General features: G+C 52.9%; 2 protein-coding genes across 2 annotated transcripts; one reads left to right on the top strand and one right to left on the bottom strand.

Moving 5' to 3' along the window:
• The first annotated feature begins 1,128 nt into the window (after positions 1–1,128).
• LOC128716085 (serine/threonine-protein kinase Smg1) lies at positions 1,129–16,074 on the top strand. The gene is made up of 6 exons (XM_053811041.1): positions 1,129–1,203; positions 1,266–7,591; positions 7,661–8,063; positions 12,861–14,441; positions 14,515–15,781; positions 15,866–16,074. The coding sequence occupies exons 1-6, from the start codon at positions 1,129–1,131 to the stop codon at positions 16,072–16,074; spliced, it is 9,861 nt and encodes a 3,286-aa protein (XP_053667016.1).
• LOC128713504 (adenosine receptor A2b) lies at positions 8,322–10,074 on the bottom strand. Its single transcript, XM_053808368.1, has 3 exons — positions 9,647–10,074; positions 9,264–9,561; positions 8,322–9,188 (listed from the first exon to the last, which is right to left on the bottom strand). Exons 1-3 carry the CDS (start codon positions 10,072–10,074, stop codon positions 8,322–8,324), a joined length of 1,593 nt encoding a protein of 530 aa, XP_053664343.1.
• Positions 16,075–18,358: the final 2,284 nt, after the last annotated feature.

Here is an 18,358-nt window from a genome sequence, read left to right on the forward strand (position 1 = left end):
TTAACAAGTTACCGGATATGCAGGAACGGGCAAATAAAGTATCCGTAAGGTTATGTACCATTTCTTCTTAGTCATGATGCCACCGATCTTGAACTTACATGTATCACCTAGCAGTATATTCAATCCTTGATATGAGTAAGTTAAAACTATGGTTGAGAAAGCAGCACTGTACGTTATGCATTTTGCTCCGGCGGCTCTACAATATACGACACTGTTCGAGTTACTCCAACGCACGTATCAAACCCGTATCAAAACAACCCACTGTCAGGAGTTGTTTACATTTTATTGACGTTTTCCCAGAATCGTCAAAGCACGCATGGCGATGTGAAGTGACTCTACCTGAACTGACAGCTGTTTACGTTTAGCTGTGTAGCTGCACTGTACCACGATGTTGATAAATTTGTTTCGACATTAAAAAATAATAGCTTATTTGCATGCTCAAACATTCGCATTGCCACATGGCATGAAATGCTTTAAGTAAGTTACACGCTGGTAGAGATAGCATTGAAGGTTTGTATGGATAATGCTTCAACTGTGATGTTATTTGTTCTGCTTTCCCCATATGCGTCAATGATCGAAACGTCAAACAAGGGCACCGTTTATCACATCATATTTTGATTACCGGATGGAGTAGCATCGCCACCACATTCGATAACAAAGGAATAAATAGCGATTTGTGACCGCGTCGTCCGTACTGCGGGTACGCCGGCATCGGTCTCGAACGGCCAGATGCTTGTCAGGCGGTTGGACGAACAATTTTGAGACCTGAAGCGACCAGGACACAAGCTGCCCATTCTTGTGCGTGGCCATCGAGATACGGTCATTTTGAGCTACAACTGACCAAGAAAGTTTAACAGTTGAAAGCTCTCAAACAGATGTAGTTCGGCATCGGGTAAGTGGCTAAGATTCCCCTAGGAAAAGCATATACATATTCTAGCTCAAAGTGTTACAATAGAACAAGAACGTAATCTTGTCTCGAAGAAATATAAATATACCGGTAATTTGAAATGAAGTCCATGTGACACATGATCATTTTTCGCACTTTCTTTTACAGATCATTGCAGATTTTCCATGTCAAGAAGGTAGAAAATCTTTATCCGTAAGGTCCGACATGTCGCAGGATAGACCATGGGAGGCAAAACAGACACAAAATCGTCACGGGTTTCGCGCCGTAATAAAAAGAAGCCAACGGAACATCAGCGGGTAAGGGCACATAATGTTTTGCACGGGTAATTTCGTAACTCTAACGTACGTTTGTTTTGCAGCAAACCAAACCGAACCGCACATCACCGGGCGAAAACCATGACTCCGACCAGCAATCCTTGGGCACGGCGGGAGCTCCAACCGGTGGTAAACGTTACCAGAGCACACGCACACAGGTGGCATCCCAGCGGCGCGACCGTGCTCGTAAACTGGCGGCGGAAACGGATCGAACCGGGTTGGATGCGCGAGGTTCGTCGCCTCACGAGGTAGCGAACATACCGGCGGATATGCGCATCTCGAAGTTGCTGCGACGGTTGACGGTTGAGACAAATCCAGAAGTGTTCCTAAAGGTGTGCGATCGACTAGAGCTGGTAATACTTGACCCGTCAAATGCCACGTACGTCCGCAAATCGTTCGACATCCTCGCAAACACGGTAAATTCCATATTGGAGAGTGGACTTCGTGAGTATCAGGATCGAGTTGCGCAGCTGTTTGGCATGATGCTGTATGTGTTACTGTGCAATTCGACCGACAACTCCATTCTGCGTAGCTGGATCGGTCGCTACCTGAACCAGACAAAATCGATTCGCCGGTCGGCACTTATTGCACTTAGGCAGGCGATCGTACTGGACCGAGATGGCCTAAAGCTCGACGGTGTTATTAACTGGTTGCTGGGAATTTTGCAGGAGATCCTGGAAACCACCGACGTGCTAGAAGTGTTTGTGCTGGTAACAGATGTGATGGTGGAACTAGCGGAAGGCTACCCGAGTGCATTTGCCCCGCACTTTAGCGACATCGTGGACATTGTCGTCGGCTGGCAGTTGGAAAATACACAATCAGCAAAGGTGAAGCTGCATTGCGCACGGGTATTGCTGGCGTTTCAGCAGTACTGGTACGAAAAGCGTGACGTTACGTTCAATCTGCTCGAACAGTTCAGCGAAGACATCGATGGGCTATGCGGTGACGTCGACTACAACGACCAACGGCAACGAGACGATGCGAACCGTCTGTTTGGTGCACTGTTGACCGCATTCAATAGCGTGCTGAAGTGTTTGGCTGATTCCACGACCCCACCAACAGCAGATGCTTTTGTGCTGCAAGAGGACGAGCTGACACGGTTTGACTGTTGTAGTATCACCATTATGGAGATTGTTTTTCGCCTGTTGGATGCACAGCCTACCGGTTTAGTGATTGCCGCTATATGTGAGTTTACAATGCTGAAGTTAACGATACATTCGCCAACGATCCAGCCAACCACCGAGGAGGATTTAGATCGTCTGATCAGGAAGCTGGTGCAGTACATCGATACTTATAGCGACGAGCAAGTCGGCGCGCTGCTACATCTGCTATTCCGCTACACCGATGCAGAAGGTGCCGACGTACAGCAACGCCGTGTACGGGCGTTACTGCCGTTGCTTTTCCAGGAAGGATCGTTGTATGCGTTGCGCTACCGCCAAAATCGAACGGTCCAAAGGGTGCTGTTACTGCTGTGCCATCACATATTAACGCTTAAACACGTGGAGATACTCCAGACCGCTTACAGTTCCATTCTGGCCGATATCGACGATGCGCTAGGGAAACTGCGAGCAATTGGAAGCCGGACGCTGTCGAATGCCAACATCCTACGATTGCAGTACCGCATACAGTTTAGTTTACTGCTCTTTTCCCCGCTGGCCATGGCACGAAATTCCATCTTTATCACGTGGACTCTCAAGGATGAACCGGTGCTGCACGTACTGCTGGAACGTTTAGCACCGACCGATGGTCGACTGTGGGATCAGCGGGTGCACACGCACCTGCACTATGCTGTGCTGCTAACCGCTTTTCATCACTGCAGCGCTAACAATCACTTCATCTCGTCCAGCAGTTTGCTACAGCCGGCACGGCCGTACGGTATGGTGGATCGCTTTCGGCGTGGCAGCCGTGCTGAATCATCCGATGGTGATGGGGACGCACCACCGGAAAGCCCTACGGCAGATCATTTTGGGCTAGTGTTGCGGTTTCTCGGCACAATTCTTGGACAGTGGCGAAGCTTTCGTCCGTCGAACAGATACGAACCACGCAGGACGAATCTGCTGCTACTGCTGCTCGATTGGAGTTTGGCGATTGTAACGCAAACCACCCGTTACCATGACGTACTGCACGACTGCGACGATTTCAATCAATTGCTGGTACACGTTGGGACGGTTGCCGTCGAGGAGGGCAGCGAGAGCGAAACGATCGGTTTACGGTGTGCTGACTGTCTGGATGCTGCCTGCCAGTACACGAGCCTGCACGCGTCCGCCTACCAAGCGATTGCCGAAGCGTGCTGTGTTCAGCTGTGTTCGGTGTACGGTAGCTTGCGGACCCGGTACACCGTCCTCTTCTCGAAGCTCCCATTGCGCCACTCGCTGCGCCAGGTGAACGAATTTACCGGCGTGAACAGGCGACGATGGGAGCAGATTGGTGAGCTGAAAAACGGGCTCTACCAGGGCGGTGGTGGTTATGGGTTGCAGCATTCCGCCACCCTGCGCATGGCAGATCTTCGCAGCCTGTTCAACCGGATCACGTTCAGCCGTGATGGGGCGGGGTATGCTGGCGGGTTTCTGCACGAGCTGCTCACCCGTTCGTTCGATCAACCGTCCCGGTACGGCGAGATGGCACTGCGGGACCTGCGTTGCCTGATACCGTGGGCCCAGTGGGAGGCAGCCCAACTCTGCGTGAACCACAAGCTGCGCACCCCGTTCGGCAAACCCCAGAGCACCTTTCTGCGCATCGAGTCGATCGTGAAGCAGTGTGCCCGCATATTGGCGCTGACGGACAAATTTCCCGTCCGTGACATTGGGACGTCCATCGTGAACCAACGGCACGCCCGCATACTGCTCGGGTTTCTCGAAGCGCTCGAAAAGTCCATCTACAACGCGGCCGAGGGTACGGCGTACGCGTTGCCAGCGCCGGAAAAACCGGCCCGTACCTTTTTCCGCGTCAACCAGCAAACGTGCGCGGAATGGTTTACGCGCATCCGCACCGCGGTCGATCTGGTCGCGCTGCACTGCATGGAGCCGGAGATGGTGATCCGATATTCGGAGGCCGTGCTGCGGGAGCTGGTCGCCGCCAGCAAGACGGCCGATCCGATCTTCGAGCACATGCTGATGTCGTTGGTGTGGGCGCTGGTCAGGAACTGGGAGTCGGATGCGCTGTACGGTGTGTACGTCTGGAGCAAACGGCTAACCGGTCGCAAATACTCCTGGATACGGATGGCGGCCGAGGAAGCGTCCGGTCATCGCGAGACGGCAGCGAGCGGGTTCCGCAGCATACTGTCCGATCCCGGTAGCGTCGGGATGGACCGACACATACGCGACTTTATCGTGGATCAAACGATACTGTCGCTGCTGTTTACCGGCGACTACCGGCAGCTGCACGAGTTTCTGCTCGCGGAAGAAGGCAGCGGTTCGCCGCGGGCTACCATCCCGCTGATCACGGTGACGGCGGCCCAGATCCGTTCGATCATACGGTACGAGGAAACGCACGACGTGAGCGTGATCGATATCAGCCAGTGGGAGCTGGTGGACGTCGGGAACAACATCCCGAACGATTTCTCCTGCCACAAGATGATCTGCGCGGTCGAGAACAGCCTGTCCGGCATCATACTGCAGGAGCAGATAGAGCAGCGCGAGCGCATGATCGACGCGAGCACGGAGCTGATCCAGTGCTATCTGCAGGAGTGTCTGTTGACGCGGTGCCGCGAGTACCTGTTCCAGCTGACCATCACCAACCACATCCTGTACAAGATAGCGCAGCGCATACGGGCGCCGGATGCCACCGCCGGCACGGTTGATGGGGGCGGTGCGGGCCTTGGTTCGCTGAATGTGGAGAAGTTCTACGGCACGCTCACGCTAATGCGGCTGCTGGCGTGGTCCGAGTTTCTGCTCGCGGATGCAGGGGCCGGCTACGAGGGCAAGCAGCAGAACATCGACCTGCGGCTCGACATGGTATCGAGTGGGCGCAAGGAGAAGAATTACGCGCTCAGCAGACGGGAGCTGGAGAAGTACTACCACAAGTCGAACCTGGTTGGGCGGCTGGACGGTTGGGCGGATGGTGGTGGGACGCAGCAGCGAATCACGCTCGAGCAGGTCGCGGCCGCACTCACCCGGCACGACCCATCGCCACCGAACGGGCTGTGGGACGAGAACCTGTCCCGGGCGGTGTACGAGCACTGCAAGTGGCTGTACTGTCAGCCGGGCAAGCGGCTGGAGGCGATGGACTTTGCCGCCTGTGCGACGGTCGCCATCGACGGTGTGCTGCAGCGGCGCCGGGCCGAGCAGGAAGGCCAACGGACGGCCCAGCTGTCGGAGCGGGTCGCACGATTTCTGCTCACCATCAGCGACTGGATGGCGGGCGAGGCTGGCGAACCGTCGACGGCCGATGAGCTGGCAAGCGTGAAGCGGCTGGGCCATCTGCTGCCCTCGATCGATGTGAAGCCGCTGGCGACGCAGCATGATGGGATCTTTGGCCCGTCCGATCGGCTGATCGGCACGATGCTGAAGGGGGCGGTGGACCGTTGCCCACCGTTGGCGAAAGCCTGGTTCGCGCTGGGTTCGTGGCTGTACCGGTGGGGCAAGCGCATCGTGGAGCACAGTGCGGCGGATGGGTCGAGTGCGCGCATCAGCGTGGATCAGGTGGTGGCGATACTGGCCGGACCGAGCGTCACGCTCGACGACTGCGAGCGTATCGTGGAGATACTGAACGAGCACGAGCCGGCCCGCATCGTGGTCGGTGTGGATGGTGACCGGGACACGGACGATGCGGACGAGCTAGAGCTGGACAGCTCAGCAACGATCGGGTCGATCGGGCTGCTCGACGCGTTGCACCGTGCCATGCCCGGGCTGGAAAGCAACGTACCGCCGGAGCGGCTGCACGCGATCATCGACATCTGGCGCAGCAATCATCGGGCCGTGTACGGCTACTACGAGGCGGCGGCCGAAGCGTACTTTCGCTTTCTGCAACTGTCCACCGGAAGGAACGACACCACGTCCGAGGGTGTCGACAGTGAACGGGCCCGGTCGGTCACGGTGACGCTGCGGCTGCTGCGCCTGATCGTGAAGCATGCGCTCGGGCTGAAGGAGGTGCTGGAGGAGGGTTTGGCCACGACACCCAGCGAGCCGTGGCGCGTCATCACGCCGCAGCTGTTTTCGCGCCTCGCCCATCACGAACCGTACGTACGGCGGCGCGTATCGGAGCTGCTTTGCCGCGTCGCCAAGGACGCACCGCACCTGATCATCTTCCCGGCCGTGGTCGGTTCGGTGCAGGAGGAACCGGGCCAGCTAACCGTGGTGGATGTGCTGCGGGACGGTGTCGAGGAGGTGTCGAGCAGAATTAATGACACCACCGAACCGGTACCGCCACCGGCTGCCGGTGCATCCGGGTTGGGCTTCTGCTTCAACGCACTGCTCGACATACTGTCGTGCGAAATCCCCGACACGGTCCAGCAGGTGCAAACGCTCGTGCACGAGCTGCGGCGAATTTCCCTGCTGTGGGAGGAGCTTTGGGTGGTGTCGCTGCACCAGATCTACTCCGACTACACCAAGCGCATCCCGACGTTCGAGGGCGAGTACCGGCGGCTGTACGCGTCCGGTCAGCTCACCGACCAGCGGCGCACCCTGCTCGCGGAGAAGCATCGGCTGCTGTTGCGCCCGTTGCTGTTTGTGCTGGAGCAGCTGTACGGTATCACCTCGCGGAAGGCCGAAACCAGCCACGAGCGCCATTTCCAGACGCGCTACCATCGCTACATCCGCCACATGCTAGCGAAGCTGCGCGAACCGGCCGACTTTAGCCGACCGATCGAGGGCTGGAAACGGTTCCGGACGCTCTACACGCAGCTGCAGCAGCGCAGCCAGAAGCGCTTCTCGCTCTTTCTGCGCCTCGGCGACGTTAGCCCGAACCTGCTGCGGTTGTCCAACACGGCGATTGCGATGCCCGGTATCGACACAACGCTCGCCGGCAGCCGGCAGCCGATCCTGATACGCTCGGTGGACAACAACATACAGATACTGCCAACGAAGACGCGCCCGAAGAAGCTCACGTTCTGCGGCAACGACGGGCGCCGGTTCGGGTATCTGTCGAAGGGGTTGGAGGATTTGCACCTGGACGAACGCATCATGCAGTTCCTGTCGATAGCGAACCTCATGATGACCAAATCGATCGATTGCAACGGTAACGTGACGCACTACCGTGCGGAACACTACTCGGTCATACCGCTCGGGCCGCGGTCGGGGCTTATTACCTGGGTCGACAACACGGTACCGATATTTTCGCTGTACAAAAAATGGCAACAGCGCGAAGCGTTGCAGAAGAAGGAATCGAAGGGTGGCCGCGGTGCCGCACTACGCCCATCGGAGCTGTTCTACAAGTGAGTATCCGCGTGCACCGTTGATACCGGGTGACGAGAGATTTAACGTTCGGTTGTTTGCCATTTTAGCAAGCTTACACCGCTGCTGCAAAGCCACGGCCTGAAGTCTAGTGCGAGCCGGCGCGAATGGCCACTGCCGGTGCTGAAACAGGTGTTGGCTGAGCTGCAGCAGGAAACACCACGCGACCTGCTAGCGAAGGAGCTATGGTGTCACAGTGCGACGGCATCCAGCTGGCGGCAGGTCATCCGCAGCTATTCGCTGTCGCTCGCCGTCATGAGCGTGATCGGCTACATCATCGGGTTGGGCGACCGGCACCTGGACAACGTGCTGGTGAAGCTGGCAACCGGGGAGATCGTGCACATCGACTACAACGTCTGTTTCGAGAAGGGCAAAACGCTGCGCGTGCCGGAAAAGGTACCGTTCCGGATGACGCCCAACTTGGAGGAGGCATTGGGCTTAACCGGCATCGAGGTAAGAGACGTTTCTCTGCATTAGTGACATTACAATTTAAATGATTTCAAAGCCGTGACGAAGGTAGTTGTGTAATGTTTAGTTTACTTAATCTTAAAAGTCTTGATAGGTAAAAGAGCTAACAGAAACGATCTGTTTTCCGTGCGTTGGGTTTCTTTTGCCAAACATTTCGTAATGGCCCGGCTGTTACATCTTGCTTACTTCTGCTTTGCGAATTGTTACAAAACATTGCCGCGTGTTTTGTGCATTAATTTACGTTTAAAGCTTCGTTACGTTTTTAGCTACCTCTTGCTCAGTCAAGGAAGTGTCAGTTTCGGGGGGCTGCACCGTTGTTCCCACTGGTGGTCTGACCGTATCGGAAGTACTTTCCGGCGCCCCATTCGGTGAGCTGTTGGCCCACTCGCCTCGCAACAATCGCTCCATGCGCGCCTGATCGTAAAGGTTGAAGTTGTTGATGATAATATTCCCTGCGATTATGTGGGTGGATGCGTTGCCCGACTTTGCCGGTGGAAACGGGGAAGGTGTTTGCGGGTCCGATGTGACGTCCGGTGGATTTGCTGGTATTCCGGGTCCCTCTCTGTTGCTACCCATGGCGGGCAATTCTTCGTTGCTCAGCGATACCCTTATAGTCGTGTTGGCGGTGATGTCCGTCGACCGGACAAGCTCTCCGCCCGCGAGCTGTGCAAGTACGACCAGCGATTCGAAACGGCCCGGTTCGGACGAGGGCACCGCCGGTGTTATGGTCGACACACTCGCCAGGCTGCTATGGTTGGTAAGTATCGATGGTGCTGTCCCGTGCGTACCGACGGGACCGATCGATTCGGTTGCCATTTCCGGGCACGATTTTGCCGCTGCCAGCTCCAACGCACCGACGCCGTTGTTGGCGAACTCCAGCGGGACGACCGGTTTGTGGCAGGTGAGCAGCTGTTTGAACGCATGCCGAAAGTGCGTATTCTTCCACGCGTAGATAATCGGATTCATCATCGAGTTGGCCATGGCTAGGGAAAATGCCGCTTTGTACAGCGTTGGTGAGCTGTCCTCGACGAATGCGAATATCTGCGTCAGCACCACTACGAAGTACGGTATCCAGCAGAAGGTAAAACACCCCATGATGAGCAGTACCACCTGTGGGGAAGGGGGGTATGATCAGTGGTCGAACTCGCATGACAAACTTCCACTCGGCTAAACCACACCACTCACCTGTACCGACTTCCAGTCGCTAGACGAACGCTCCGATGCGCCACCGTGGGCTCGCAGTTGCTTCGCGTGCTTGGAAGCTTCACGCCAGATACGCCAGTAGACGACAAACAGGCAGAGCCAAACGACGGAAAAGATTGGCGTTATCACACCGGCCACATACCACGGATGCAACAGCTCGTCGAATTCACACTCCTGCGCGGTTTCCCATTTGTTCCATATCAACGGTATGGTCGCAATAGAGATTGCCAGACACCAGCCAAATCCGAGTATCGTCAGGGCCGTACGCTTAGTCATCAATCTAAAACAAAGCAAAAAAAAAACATCAGAACAATGCATTGCTGCCTGGCAAATTCCTTGAACTATAGCTGCGCGCGACACGCTACCTCGTGTAGTGGAGCGGGTAACAGATAGCGATGTAACGATCGACGGCAATAGCTATCAGGTTCCAGATCGAAACGCTGCACGCTATGATAAGCACGAAAAAGCGCAACAGGCAGAGATGCTTGTGGTGGCCAAGATCCACACCCATGTAGAACGCTAGATGGTACGGTAGCGTGAGCCCGACAAAGATGTCCGAGATGGCGAGCGACAGCACGAACAGGTTCGATATTAACCATTGCAGACGCCTATAGTACCACACGGCAATGATCGTCAGTATGTTGCCGCTGAAGATGCACACCATCAGGATGCCGTCGATGGCGATCCAGATGATGAGATCCTGATGGATTTCGTTCACCCTGTCGGCGAACGGGATCATACTGCTGCTCGGTATATCGGTGGTGGCCATCACACCATCCCGCAGCAATGCCATAACCCCGACGCTGGAGCTGATCTGTACGTTGATGGTCGCGTTTGGTAACGAAGGAACGCCTCGATCTCCTTGCTGCCTTGAACGGTTGTTTGTTGCTTGATCTTTCTCTTCTGGTTCCTTTTCTTTTTGTGATAAAACATCTAACCAAAATACGCCAAATTGACTATCTTTGAGGTGATTACATGTCGCAACACTCTGCCCACCGGTATTGTAAACACTTCAAAAACCAAATGTGTATGAGAGATAGTTCGGCACGTGGTTAGGGAATCACTCCACAACGTTACACTGCCGCGAGTGCCGGGGGTATCACACAAACCGCACACGCCGCGTAAAGATCCAGGCCTTACAGTGTCGCGGGATGCGCTTGCAACCGTCGTACGTTGCCGATAGCCTGTCACTGGCGCGCCTCCTTTGACCACAGCCACACACAAGCGCTCGATCGAATTCTACCACTCACTCGTGAAACTGTCTTCGTGTGCGTAACGTGTGCTACACGACGGTGACGTCGTACGGTAAACAGTCGAAGCCCTCGTCGGGCACAGGTGCAGAACAACGCGTTCGTGTGCCGAATCGTGTGGGACAAAAAACAAAATGCCGCACGTTTAGGAGAACAGCAAATGCCCGCAGTAGGCCATACTCGCTATACGCGATTTTGCAACACCTGTATTCCGCTCGTTGTAATGCCGTACATCTTTCCACCAGATGTGTTTTAGTCGTGTGCAACCGTGTAATCACGGAAGTGGATGTTGGAACCCGTAGTACACGAAGTTTTTTTGGTTAGTTATTTTCTGTCACTTGCTGGCCAACAACGGCCAACATCTACTGCAGTCACTACCAGCATATTCGCCGACTACTGCTCTAATGCTTGCAACACTGCTCAAAACGTCAAAAAAACCCGTCAATAATGGTGAAAAGATCGCCAATCTAAAACAGATGATAGACGGTTTCAGTTCAAACCGTCTGATGTCTGATGGATTTCCGGTGCGTGATCACTTCGCGCTCACTCGCCTAGCTCAAGCGAGTACTCCACAGCTGCCAAAACATTCAAACCCTCCTGGGCGTCTAGCTGCAGACACTGAAGAACCGGTTCAATTCGCTACTACCCGCACCGGGGGTTTTCTTTGTTTCCGCCGCCCCCCCCGTCACCCGCTGCGTCTTCGGCTGGATCGGCCAACATATGCGATCCAATTGCTCAGTGCTTGGGCCATCCTCGTGCGGAGTTTTTGTTTTGTTTTGTTAACCAACAAAAAACAAAAATAACACAAAATCTTCCAGCGGTCATACACGAGGCGCTACCAAGTGTACATGAGTTAGCATTTCAGGCACCGAAAAAAGTATGCAAAGACAAAAGCGAACAAGATGCGAGCGAATATCGATGGATATTGTGGTGCTCCAACAGACACACACACACATACACAGTCCATCATCAAATTAAAGCGAAAACCATCATCAGCAGCCCCTGTGTTGTAAAGCGCGTAACGCTTCCTCCATTTTATTTGTTTTCCTTCGCTTCTTCGCACCCGGGAAGGGCCCCCCCCCCCCCCCCCCCCTCGCATAAGTAAATTTTTACGCCACGGCAATGATGTCTTCCTGCAGCAAATCTGCTCGGTCACACTCAACAGGCAGCAACTAATCACTTCCAGCCCATGGAGAGATCCCCGAAGCAGCCCGAATGTATGCAAACACGCTACACACTCGTACCATTTGCCAAGTAGGTCGCACGGTTGTATGCATTATTATTTTTCAATTATCTACTTGGAACTCTAGCCAGTGTATCGCATTTTTTTCACCCAATGTGTATTTTCGCTAATCGAGAAGAAGGGGTGGGGGGGTGGGGGGGGGGGTCTCTTCATCCTCGTCAGCTTTATCGGATCAAAGATGTAAAGATCCGTGCGAATGTTTCAGGTGCGTAAGTCCGTAGTCGGGCACACGTCATCGTTTTTTTTTTTGGCGATCCAACACCCCACGCCCGGAACGGAAGGACATAGCAGGGGGTGTTCACGATAACTGTTGAACCTCGGCTAATGAATAATCGATTGCGAGTGCGTGAGTCCATGGGTGGTGATGTGTGGTTCGGTTCGGCAAAGAGACAATTACGGTACTAGATTTAGCGATAACAACCGGGCATGATAAGTTGGAGCACCATTTTAGCCCCGGTCGGCGAGGGTCTGGTTGTAAACCCGTGCGCTGGGCGACCTTCCCCACCAAACAGGGGGGATGTTTTCCGTTTCGTGTCGCGGAAGTTCATAAAAATGTCTCATACAGGCACCACTGTGGGGGTCGAAATATGCCGTGGAGCAACCCATGATTGGAGAATTATTAACTATGAACGTTACTCCAGAGAGATGTCTAAGCTGTCTTCAGTATATCTGCAACTGAGGAGCTGCTCTACTTCATTAAACATTATCTGAGGACTAAGAGGATAATATTGTTGGACACAATTCCGTCCATAAAACAGTCTACTTGTTGTATTGTTAAACTCCCACAACTTTAGGTTTTTGCAGCGTTATAAATAATATCTTCCCGCAACAGATGCACGGTGTGCGGTTGACTTGTGTTTATCTTTCGCTTGGCGAGGGGCAAGGCAAACAAACAGCGCAACTTGTTTGAACTTCCGCGCTAGGAAGTCGTGCACACGCGGCTTTTTTTGTTGTTGCTGTGCGTCAAACTTACAAATTATTATATTATTCTCTCTCCTGCGAAAGATTTATCACCTTCGTTTTGCTGTTGATATCGTCATTCAACGACTCACTCGCTCTCTCTCTGTCTGTTCTTCTATTCCCTAGGGCACCTTCCGATTAGCGTGTGAGCACGTGCTGAAGTCGCTTAAAAAGGGCAGAGAAACGCTGCTCACGCTGCTGGAAGCGTTCGTGTACGATCCGCTGGTTGATTGGGCGATTGGGGAGGAGATCGGCAGCGGGTTACCGATGACGGCCACCGACATTACCGTCTCCACCGCAGCCGTCGCCTCCAACGCGCCCGGTGGCGGTGCGTCGCGCTACATCAGCCAGGCGAAGAAGCAGCTGGATCGTGAGGTGACGCGCGACACGCTTGCGGTGCGTTTTGCCGAATGTCGCCACGACTGGCACCGGAACCGGGACGATTTGCTGCAGCAGCTCGTCTGCCTGCAGAAGTATCTGCGTAACCTGTGCGCGGTGCGGCACGAGCTGGCGGAGTCGGAACGGTTGCGCACGTCCCTGTCGCAGCAGTCGCAGCTGATCGGCGAGGTGGAGTACCTCGACACGGCATTCAGCAGTCACCCGTTGGCGAGCCTGGCGCATAGGCTGAGTGCGCGGGCCCGCCTGCAGGAGGTGTACGCCGGCCAGCGGGAACAGCTCGTCCAGCGGGCGGAGTTGTTCGCGCACCAGCTAGCGGAGTACGAGCAGTGCTGCAAAGCAATCGAGGAGAAGCAGCTGGACCGCTTGAGGTACGCGCTCGCCGACGTACCTGAGCTTGTCCAGCCGGACGACGATACGCAACAGCTGTTAGTGGCCTTCCTGCCGAAGGACGATCCAGGATACGTACAGTACTCCTTCGCCCGCACGGAGCTCAGTGAGCTGCAGCGGCGTGCCGCTCCCGTTGCGGCAAACATCTTCACCCTGCTCGAGCAGTACGGCGAACGGTTGCCAAACGACGCGAACGGTAACCATCCGCTGCATCATTACGCCACCTGGTACAGGCAGCTTACCGAGGGTGGTCTCGAGCCGGCGGTGGCGCTCGAACGGGCACAACAGATCGCACGCGAACAGGAGAAGGTGCGAACTCTTGACTTACAGCCGACGCACGCAGCGGATGAACTCGAAACGAAAGACATCCTGGCGGGGCTGCGGAACATTATGGTGCTGAATCGTGCCTTGATCGATGCGGAGCGTACCACCGTGGATGGGACGATGGTGCAGGTGCAGATGGTATCACACCTAACCAATCACCTGCTGGAAGAATGCGTCAGCCAACGTGGTATCGCCGGTCATGTGCTGGACTGTTTGCGCCGTACGGCGGCGGAGTACCGGTCTTTGGAGCGGTGTTATGAGCTGTTGCTGCCGGTACTAAATCGATGTCAGAACGAAACTAGTGATCGTGAGCTGCAGCTGAATGAGCAGTTCGAGCAGCTAGTGCTGAACGTAGAACAGTGCCTACGGCAAGGCCAAACGGATGACGCGGTTATACGCGAAGCGGTTGAGATGTCTCGCATGCTAGTGGACAGCTGGACTGAGCTGATGAGGGAAGAGGCGATGGCCGACGATGTAGAGTCAGCGTTCGATGAGCTACTCAAGACAACGGGCGTACCCTGGCTGGAAGTATGTCCGCTGACACTGACCAACCAAAGTGAGACAATCAATCAGCTGGACGAAGCAACGCTACTGAGCGTAAGTATCCTTCTAAACTGTAGACAACTGTGCCTGCCTATTCGTCTAACTCTATTAATCTTGGTTCTTTTAGATCTGGCACTACAACCATCACAAACGTGCGACGAACCAAATAACCGTGCTCAGCGAAAGCCTTATAGAAGCGGCCAAACTGCAAACGATGTACGAGTTGCGGAATGGGGCACTGCCCCATCAAAACCAGCACGACGATACAACCATATTCACCTCGGTAGATCGCTTCATTCAACGGTTTATTCGGTTACGTTTGGCAGGGCGTGGCCCGTTGGCGGTTATCGGTGCGGTGCACGATGCAATGGCGAACACATCCGCCCGAGGTCATAATCCGGACGACGCGACCAATGCGCTGTGGATGCAGCACTTGTCCGATGCGGTTCAATCGCTCGTACCAATACTGCCGCTGCTGCTGACCGCGCTGGACGAGTTGAAGCGTCACACCGAAGCACTGCGCAATCGATTGGCGTGGGCATCTGCCGCCCATCCGCCACTTTGCCCGCTGGAACTTCCGGTTGCGTTCGAGCGGAACAGTTCGCACAACATCGACAGCAGCAGCAGCTGGATAGGGTCGCTGGAGCGTTTACTCGGCTACGGGCAGGCGGTACTACGCTATGAAAGCACAAGCCGGTTCGACGATCCAACGCTCGCCGATGAGTTTGGCAAGCTGATGGAGCGGTGGCAAAAGACGCTTAGCGGGTACACGTTGCGCGGTGCATCTTTTGTCTCACCGACGGAGGAAGCGCTGGTGGAGTTGCTCGATCCGGAAGGTTCGATCGATCCGACCTGGATCAGCAACGTCCGGGCACTGATCGACGACATGACCGACCAGGTGCTGACGAACATTGCGCGCCTGGAGCAGGATGAGCGTACGCTGCATACGGCACTGCATGCCGCCGCCAAGCGACTGCTAACGCTCGAGCACACGCACGATGACATTGTCGGTGACATTCGGTCGCTGTTGCGCACGCAACTGCGGATCGGTGGTTCGTCGGCGTTGCGCGACTACCTTCAGCGCTATCGACGCTTTCTCGATCTGTTGCAGAATGCGCCCGAGGCGGTAGTGGCAACCGTCACACCGCCGCATGATGCAGCCGATGCAGCTGCACCGACCTATACGGTTGACGATGCTGTTGAGATGGTGGACGAAATGCTTACGCTGATTGAGGACGTGTTCGAGCAGCTGTTCCAGTTCGACGAACCACCGGATGATGTGGAACTGGACGAAGGGGACAACGGGGAAGGCGAGGAGGATGATGACGATGCGAGCTGCACAGACGGTGCCTCCTCCTCCGTCCACATCCATGATACCGCTCCACCTGAAAAAAGTAAGTAAAAACAATGAAACGACTCAGGCTCTGAACATTGTTAAAACGGTTGTTGTTTTTATTACTCAACTTACCCCTTTTCAGAAGAACAGAAACAGAAGGAACAAAAGGAGCAAAAGCGTAACGCTTACGCCGTATCGGTTTGGCGTCGCATTCGCATGAAATTGGAGGGGCGCGATCCGGACCCGGCACGGCGCTGTGGTATCTCCGACCAGGTGACCTGGATGATCGATGAAGCTATGGACCCGAGTAACCTTGCCGTGCTTTACGAAGGCTGGACACCGTGGGTCTAAAAAAAAAGCAAAACGCTACGACATAAAACATAAATGTTACGTTTGAAAGTTCACCATTTTCCATAACGATATGTGCCTCGGCGGCGTGATTCGTTTGCTGCTTGCTGAATGGAGGCGCCTGGTGGGCCATACATTGGCGTCACACTCACATGTCAAAGTTACTATATTTTTTACACTTTTACACGTTTTTATTTTTTTCCCCTCTTATGACCGTGCTCATAGTTTGCTGTTGAGTTTGATTGTACATTTTGCTCTGTAAAGGTACGACTTGTAGTGTAAATCTAACACGAAATTCGTATCGTGTTGGTACACATTTTTGCGTAGCGAAGAAACACAGCTAGCGGTTTTGTTGGCACGCAAAGCAGTTTGTTATAATTCAGAATTAGGCATGAGTTCACTACTAAGCAAAAACAAATACAAAGCCCGCAGAAACAAATATATTCTGTTTGCGCTGAAAAAAAAAAACAAAACTCTGTCGAAGGAACTACCTAGGCATATTAGGCTAGTTTGAACATAGTACCAAGCAATCCGGATTGTAGTTAAGTAAGGTTAGTTTAAATATGGTCATTTTTTAGTTGCTCTGATTTGCGAGTATATTTTCGAAACTGTGTAAATTGTATAATTGTATTGTGTCGGTGTGCAAATGTATGTTTGTGTGCTACCGTGCGCACAATCTAGTTTTGTTTTCATTTCATCGTTCATTATTTACCATTAATAGGACGAACAGTGTACAGTAAATAAATTAAAATTTTGAGCAATGAAAAGTGTGTGCCAGTGTGGTTGTTTTTCTATACATACAAGTACGCTAATTATCATTTCAGATGTAACACTTCAACGCCACAAACATAATTCGCCAAGATCGCCTTAGCTTAGCGAATGTGATCCATGGCTATAATGCGGTCGTCGAACACTACTCATATAAAAACGATCGTCAATGTAGAAGTTTCTTGCCGGCTGAAAAGCACATAAATTAACACTAGCAGAATCTGTCACGACACGCAACCGTTTCAAGTGTACTATCTTCATTTATTTATAGTTTTTTTTTTGTTTTATATGGTATTTTTTACATAACATTTACTTATAGCTTGTTATTTTTGAGTTATATTTGTGTTTTATTAGTTTCACGGCACAGCGAATAATGCACAACCGAAGAGCGCGCGCGCACGCGGCTTAAATGACTGGAAGTGTGTATATATATGTGTGTGTGTGTGTGTATTTGTACGTGTGTTTGGTTCTCGGGTGCATCCCAATCTGCTTACTGATGCTCTTCCAAACATTCACAAACGGCTCATAATCGAGTACTTGTTATACTAAAGTTTTTTTTTTCCTTTTGAAACGGATATAATATACACAATATATCCTTGACATGCTGGGTTTCACACTGAATCTCTGTCTACGGCTGGAACGTTGGAAGTAAAAGCTTTGGGGGAGATAAAAGCTAACACATTTACATCGCCGGACATACACACAACCAACACACGCATCTTTTTGTTTTTTTGCTTCTTCCGTCTACTTTTACACTTTCCATCTTTAACCCCTCTCCCCCTTTTCCCTTCCCAAAACACCGTCCCTACTGCCTCTTTCGTTGTATAGAAACGTTTGTGTGTTGCCCCCTTTTTTTGTTTCCATGAAACCAACCATGAGAGTGAGCGTTGTGTGCGCATATATGTGTATGTGTGTGTGTGTATGTATTGAACTGCACACTGCACTAACCAACTCCCCATTCTCCCATTCGCCAAACTTCGCATCCAACCCTTCCGTTGATCACGCACGCTGCTCGATCCAGAACGATCCGGTTGCCAAGGAATGGAAAAAAGGAGAAGCTTATTAAAAAAAACCCCTTGCTTCTACTATGTATGAACCTTTGCGTTGCATCGTACTAGCTTATGGGAAACACATCTAATATCAAAATACCTAGGCATACCTATCTTTAGTTTAGTCCCTGATTTTTGACATGCGGATCAGTGTGCGTGTTGAGGGTTTTTGTTTGTTTGTTTAATGCGGTAGTTTTGCTTACGTTTCATACACACGACATTGTCCTTTGTTTTGATTTTTATCTTCTGTTTGCTATAAAAGCAATAAAAATGCTTTTCTTCGTATCTGCTTTCGCCTACTTTGGCCCATTTTTTGAGCGGGCGGCATGAAAGTAGCAAAAATATATTTCCTTCCGTTCGCAGGGAACAGCACATAATTCGAGCTTCTTATTCTGCTTAAACGCACACAATGACACTGCAACAGTTAACATACTTTAGTCCCAATACGATGAGAGTAATGGAGCGAAGGA

The sequence above is a fragment of the Anopheles marshallii genome, chromosome X (assembly GCF_943734725.1).
Source record: "Anopheles marshallii chromosome X, idAnoMarsDA_429_01, whole genome shotgun sequence".
Taxonomy (NCBI): Eukaryota; Metazoa; Arthropoda; class Insecta; order Diptera; family Culicidae; genus Anopheles; species Anopheles marshallii.